This window comes from Agrilus planipennis, unplaced genomic scaffold (assembly GCF_000699045.2).
Source record: "Agrilus planipennis isolate EAB-ADULT unplaced genomic scaffold, Apla_2.0 scaffold100, whole genome shotgun sequence".
Lineage (NCBI taxonomy): Eukaryota > Metazoa > Arthropoda > Insecta > Coleoptera > Buprestidae > Agrilus > Agrilus planipennis.
Genome location: NW_020442469.1, coordinates 297 through 7633, shown reverse-complemented (window position 1 = coordinate 7633; position 7337 = coordinate 297). Strand labels below are relative to the sequence as shown.

Genomic DNA, 7337 nt, shown 5'->3' with positions numbered 1-7337 from the left:
CTAGCAAGGAGATCGGGCTGAAACTATAGCTACAAGCTATCCAAGGATGGTACTATAGAATGTCACCTCAAGGTAGGCCTAGTGGCGTCATCTCTTGGTTAGGCCGGAAACTTATCAATCCACCCTCGTATAATAAAGTACGGGTGGCAACCCTAGCCGTAATGTATAGGCACTTCGCAAGATGACCGGTGCATTGTCTAGGATTGGTCAGTGCCTTATAGGCAAACTTTTCAATTATTGCCTCGATCTCTAAACTACATTTTCCTTACTACGAAAATTTCCCTGTCAGTGTGAAATAGTGCAGCGCATTTAAAACGCTTTGCGTCAGTTGTTTAAAGGCCTTTGGGAAACCTGGCAGCATTCGCTCCTTCTTTGTATCTGTTGTCCTTTTATCTGTTATTGTCGCAGTATTTCAGGAAAATGAAGGTTCATATTTCCATTACAGCGGGCTTTGTTAATAGTCTGAAGAATATTTTATTTTCATTGTATGCTTTATCGTAACGTAAATTAATTTTTATGGCTTTTAATTAAGGGTTTAACTTAACGACTGAAAGATAAATAACTTCTTATCTCTAATCTGTATTTAGTACGCTTTAGTCCACACAGCACTGTACACGTTTTAGGTAAATATTTTTTTAGTGTTTTAATCCGTAATTGAAATTGCCTATCATGGAAGGCATTTTTAATAATTGCAAGGTAATGCTTTATAGATGGTTCTTTTGTACCCACATAATCGTTTTTAACTTCAAAAATATATAAAATATTACGTACCCTTATTTCTCCAAAGGAAAATAAAAATGCATTTTTTATAGCGTCTTGTTATTGATTGCTTTGAGAAAAAGTTCTTTATTTTCTGTTTTGATCTTCTTTGTTGTTCTAATTGCTAAATGGAAGTTTTGCTTTATTAGGAGTCGTCAGAAAAAGAGATACCCTTTGTACCTTTTTTTTGTGTTTATACATAGATGTATTTTCATTGTTTCTCTGGCTCAACATTGATAAACCTATGTTTTGCTGAATAATGGTTTCTCTAAGTCTCATTTTGTAGACTTCTAATAATTGTGTGTAAGTGTTTTTAGTATTTTCTATTTCTGTTTAAAATTAATTGGTTTCTCTAGAATAGAGAATTTAAATTACTATTAAATACTTTTTGTAAAGCAAAAAGGACAAAAGCAGATAGAACCCATTTTGTTTTTTGGAGAAAATTGCACAAGTTTTCTTTTCATAAATAACAAGTTTTGTTTTCGAGATTGAACGTAATACAAAAAAAAATTGTTTATTAGCGAATCGAACGGCGATTATCTATTCATNATTATATAGTTTAATGAGCTAATATATTTCATGTTTGCGTTTTTATCAGTAAAACATAAATAATACGTTAATACTCTTACAAATATAATATGAAATTTTTTACTTTGCTGTCAATAAATTTTCTTTACAATTTTTTAATTCTTCATAATTGTTTTTTTTTCATTAAGTAATGCTAGTAAGTACGAAGAAAAAAAAATTTCGAAGCGAATTGTTTGGTTTTAAATTTTTCTGTGGATGGTTAGCTTGTCTAATCGTAATATCTCACTACTGATTGTAACTAATTTCACGTACCTGTATATTATGTAATTATGTTTGTAATAGAAATAAGCAGGAGATGAAAGTTAAGCTGCGCTGTGCCGAAAAGGACAAAAATGTAGGATTTTGTTTATTAGTATTTGACTACAACTATGCTACCATGTAAACTAGAAACTCGAGAAATAAAATTAAATATTCCAACTCAAATGTATCCCATTTAAATTTAAACATTTTGGGCGGTCAATCACTTTTCTCTATCTTCTCTCATTTATATTTAAACATTTTTGACTGTCTATATTTTGTTTATTAAAACACCCATAATTGTTACAGACGGTGTTGGAGTCTCCATCATGTGTTAGTCATGAAGACGAAGCAGATTTGTGGGCTCATACATATATGCTTTCAGATCATGATGGTGCTCTTCACAAAAAGTAAGTAGCATTCACAATGTTTTAGCTTTTCTTTAAATTGAATAATTTCCAGGTGGAACAAGGAAACATGGTGTAAACCATCTTGTATTCCGATAACTATAATTTTAATACTCATATTCCTGGTTGTATTATTACCGCTGTTGGATCATGCCATGACAAAAGCAGATCACAGTACTTCAATCAAACCTGAAGACTTGTGTAGAAATTCTTGCAGGTAGGTTATAGTTAAAATTATATAAATTGTAAAAGCAAAGGTGATGCTTTGTTTTTAATTGCAGACTATCATTAGTAGAAAGTATTCCTGATGGTCTTAAATATCCTGACGGTACTGCTGTACATCGTTCTACAGCGAGTACCTGGTTAGATCTTATATCAACTGCACGTGAGTCTATAGAAATAGCTTCCTTTTATTGGACATTACGACAATCAGAAATTTATCCAGATCCTTCTTCAGTGCAGGTAGTTTATTCAAATATGGCTTATTTTAGTTTTACTTAGTAGTTTTAGTTTATTGTAGTTGTAGAGTTTTGCAATTCACAATTCTTTCCCATTCAAGGGTGAAAAAGTTTTCCAAGCATTACTGAATGCTGGCACCAAACGAAACATATCAATAAAAATTGCACAAAATTCGCCAACTCGTGAGCAGCCTAATACTGATACAGAATATCTAGTTAAAAGGAAAGCTGCAGATGTTCGTAGTTTAAATTTTGTTCAATTGTTGGGTGGTGGAGTACTACATACAAAGTTCTGGATTATTGACAGAAAACATTTTTATGTGGGCAGTGCAAACATGGACTGGAGAGCCTTAACCCAGGTAAATCTACAATTTTAACTACATTAATTATTTTCTTTTAAATATAGTTTAGTTCCATCAGTTTAATAATTATGAGATGAATAAATAATATAGTAAATTGAAGAAGCTTAGGTTTAGATGAATTTGGGGCCTTTTTTGTATAAATCGTTATGTATTTTATATTTGTTTCTACGGTTTTTTAACAGCAATTCAGTTTAAATTGAATTTAAACAGATTTTAGTAAGTTTCGCAAAACAATTAAAAAATATGTAGCAATAATTTTAATTGGACGTAGGCAACCCAACTTACGCGCATGTCGCATAGATTACTCTAGCATAACTAAATCTGGCATTAATAAATAAATCTTAATTTTAAAGAAAATCTAGTGAATGGAATGAAGATTATTTTTTAGTAATNCTGGTTGTATTATTACCGCTGTTGGATCATGCCATGACAAAAGCAGATCACAGTACTTCAATCAAACCTGAAGACTTGTGTAGAAATTCTTGCAGGTAGGTTATAGTTAAAATTATATAAATTGTAAAAGCAAAGGTGATGCTTTGTTTTTAATTGCAGACTATCATTAGTAGAAAGTATTCCTGATGGTCTTAAATATCCTGACGGTACTGCTGTACATCGTTCTACAGCGAGTACCTGGTTAGATCTTATATCAACTGCACGTGAGTCTATAGAAATAGCTTCCTTTTATTGGACATTACGACAATCAGAAATTTATCCAGATCCTTCTTCAGTGCAGGTAGTTTATTCAAATATGGCTTATTTTAGTTTTACTTAGTAGTTTTAGTTTATTGTAGTTGTAGAGTTTTGCAATTCACAATTCTTTCCCATTCAAGGGTGAAAAAGTTTTCCAAGCATTACTGAATGCTGGCACCAAACGAAACATATCAATAAAAATTGCACAAAATTCGCCAACTCGTGAGCAGCCTAATACTGATACAGAATATCTAGTTAAAAGGAAAGCTGCAGATGTTCGTAGTTTAAATTTTGTTCAATTGTTGGGTGGTGGAGTACTACATACAAAGTTCTGGATTATTGACAGAAAACATTTTTATGTGGGCAGTGCAAACATGGACTGGAGAGCCTTAACCCAGGTAAATCTACAATTTTAACTACATTAATTATTTTCTTTTAAATATAGTTTAGTTCCATCAGTTTAATAATTATGAGATGAATAAATAATATAGTAAATTGAAGAAGCTTAGGTTTAGATGAATTTGGGGCCTTTTTTGTATAAATCGTTATGTATTTTATATTTGTTTCTACGGTTTTTTAACAGCAATTCAGTTTAAATTGAATTTAAACAGATTTTAGTAAGTTTCGCAAAACAATTAAAAAATATGTAGCAATAATTTTAATTGGACGTAGGCAACCCAACTTACGCGCATGTCGCATAGATTACTCTAGCATAACTAAATCTGGCATTAATAAATAAATCTTAATTTTAAAGAAAATCTAGTGAATGGAATGAAGATTATTTTTTAGTAATTAAATAAATTCAGATTACCGTAAAATTATTAAATTCTGATAAACTACTTATTATAAGAAGGAGTGTAAGTACTCTGATACTAAATACCTTGTAAACTTGGAAGAAAAGAATTTCATTTCAAAGTGGCTTTTGTTGTGACTATTAACAGGGCTCAAACATTTGAGCGAATAGGAGCTTTTATGGTAACACCAGTACTTACTCTCGTGACACAGATATCCATACCTTTGTTAAAATTTGAATACTTAATTACTTCTGTATTCTGTTACAAAGAAAAACAAGTAGTAATAGTTGAATCTATATTAAGTTGTAATCTTTTTTATTAAGAAAGTTTATAAAAATTGAATTACATAAATATACTTTTCCACATCAATGGCTGAATGTTTTCATGTTTATTTGTTTATTTTTTTTAGGTAAAAGAATTGGGTGTTGTTGCATATAATTGTACCTGTCTTGCTGAAGATATGGGTAAAATTTTTGATGTAAGTAGAATAAGCAAGTCTTAGTAAAACTTAGAATTATTATTTATTATTCTTTTAGGTCTATTGGTTCTTAGGTAACAGTAAGGTAAAGATACCTACACACTGGCCCATCAGTTTTGGCACAGATTATAACATTGATAATCCACTTAAAGTAAATTTCAGTAATTATACCTTCCATTCGTTCATTTCGGTAAGTACCTAGGCACATTTTGTTAATTTCAAATTAAATTTTAAATATTTTGAAATACGTTTATAAAAACAAACATTTTCAATATTATTATTAAATTCTTTCTTATTCAACCTGCTAGATGTGTAAAAATGCATGAAAGTTGTTGTGAGGCATCAATGAAAAGAATTTTATAATTGGAAATTACTGAGATCCACTTTCATTCATTATTTGTTAAATAAATTTCTCCCTATTGAACTAGCTAAGAAATACCAGTGAAATGAATTTTATAGTTGGAAAGTACCTGGGTGCACTTTTAATTCCCAATTTAAAAAAGTCGTTTTTATTTTTTGATAAATAAATTTCTTCTTAATCATTCGATTTGAAAGTAGCAAAATGTATTGAAGTTATTGTGATGCATCACACATCAGTGAAGAAATTTTATAGTAGATAATTATTAATGTGCATTTTTAAACCTCCACTCTAAAATTAATAATCAATAGAATTAACAGTATTTTACTATTTTGCTAATTGGTGGTGCTGTTGACTCAAATTCAAAACGGACAGCTAATCTTTTATTGACAATAAAATATGTAAAGAAAGTACTGTCTCATCTTGAAAACGGTCACTGTTATTCCCTCTTTAATCCTTGACTTACATGCAACACAATTTCTTATGAAATAAGGTTTAAGATCACTTTTTATAAAGCTTATCATAACTTTTAAAATCGATATGTAGTCCCGTATATGATCAGACTTGCATAAACATTACAAGTATTTTTCATTAAATTTAACTGGATTTTTTCTTTATTTTCAGAGTTCGCCGCCCCCATTCTCGGCTTATGGTCGTACAGACGACATAAATGCCATTTTACATGTGATACAAACCGCTGAAAAATTCATTTACATAGCAGTGATGGATTATTCACCTCAATTCTTGTTCACTCCAAAAATCAAGTATTGGCCTGTTATAGATGACGCGCTACGAGTAGCAGCCATAGAACATTCTGTAAAGGTGCGATTGCTTATTAGCCTATGGAACCACACGAAATCATCTGAGGACCACTTTTTAAAGTCCCTTGTGGCTTTAAACAATGTCCATTCGAAGGTATCTATAGAAGTGGTGAGTTTTATTTTTATGCATTATTATTATCATTAATAAACGCATGTTACTCTTTTGCATCATCAAATACGAAAAATAGATTTAGAGCTTTTCAACAAACATATTCGCACGAAATATTTGTATTTCTTTCTAGTTAATTTACAATGCTTAAACTGTTGACTTGTCTCGTGTAAAAAACGTGCTTTGTTTAGAAGGTGTAGTGTATAGTGAGGGTTAGTTGATGTGTAGTGTAAAAAATATGAGTTGCCTGTAAAATTGTTGCTATGTGAAAGCATGTTGTGCAGTGGGGATGAGTTGTCAACATGTGCTGTAAATAATGCGTGTGTTTTGTTTGATAAGCATATTGTTGTGAGGGTGGAATTGTGTAGTGGGGGCTCCTTATGGACGTGTAACGTTGTCTGTAGAATTGTGGAGGATAAACGGTTGGTAGCTGAATAGTGATTCAATTTACACTGTTGCAGGGTTATTTTGTGGTTCCTGCAAATAACAGCCAGCGAAAAATACCGTATGCTAGAGTGAATCACAATAAATATATGGTAACCGATAATACGGCTTATGTAGGCACTTCAAATTGGTCGGCAGACTACTTTACAGACACGGCAGGTGTTGGTCTTATAATGCACGATCCCGAATTACATCGTAACGAGACCGAAAATACAATACGTAAAGAGTTAGAAGCTGTGTTTGAGCGTGATTGGAACTCTAATTATACAATTTCTATATTACAAACATGTAATGAGTAAAGTGCCTGTAGAGCAATGTAAAAGCGATAATAAATATTTGAGTGTTATTTGTCGTTTTTAAAATAATAAAATAAGTTACATTACAATTAAATTTCCGCACTATTATTTTCTGTTTATATATTTTAAGAAGAAAGTGAAATTTAAAACCAATAATGTGTAGGATTTTGTCGTAATACTACCTATTTTGGCTTTGATCTGCCAAAATACGATTTTCAGGAACAATTCTATAGTTCTTTTCATGTTTAATAAATTAGCGCTCTTGCGATTAATAACGTCAAGGACGTGGACAGGTTATACAACAGCATGTATTCGCTTGTAAGATGAGTTGCATACCTTAAAGTAACTTAATTCTGTATCCTACTTGAGCGTCAAATTCAAACATAACCAATCAAAATGTGTATATATAACGTCATTTTCGGGTCAATCGAAAAATCAACGAAAGTTAACGAAGTAAAGGTACCAAAGCAAGCATGCCGCAGTGAGTGCCGAATATTGGTCCAGAGTGGATATGAAATTGCTTTTTTGCGTTGTTG

General features: G+C 31.4%; 1 protein-coding gene across 6 annotated transcripts in view; it reads left to right on the top strand.

The window, feature by feature from the left end:
• LOC108736173 (phospholipase D3) overlaps positions 1-6851 on the top strand; it is a 21462-nt gene extending 14611 nt beyond the window's left edge. For 3 of the 6 annotated variants that reach the window (XM_025981398.1, XM_025981400.1, XM_025981401.1), the window contains exons 2-10: positions 1894-1994; positions 2047-2116; positions 3208-3299; positions 3364-3544; positions 3642-3899; positions 4705-4773; positions 4832-4963; positions 5756-6061; positions 6523-6851. In XM_025981398.1, the coding sequence (XP_025837183.1) occupies positions 1894-1994; positions 2047-2116; positions 3208-3299; positions 3364-3544; positions 3642-3899; positions 4705-4773; positions 4832-4963; positions 5756-6061; positions 6523-6804 (1491 nt within the window). In that variant the 3' untranslated portion in view covers positions 6805-6851. Of the gene's footprint in view, positions 1-625; positions 697-1565; positions 1682-1893; positions 1995-2046; positions 2209-2272; positions 2454-2550; positions 2809-3207; positions 3300-3363; positions 3545-3641; positions 3900-4704; positions 4774-4831; positions 4964-5755; positions 6062-6522 lie in introns of those variants that run through there. The other 3 variants (XM_025981403.1, XM_025981402.1, XM_025981399.1) reach the window with 3 other exon arrangements.
• The last annotated feature ends 486 nt before the right edge of the window (positions 6852-7337 follow it).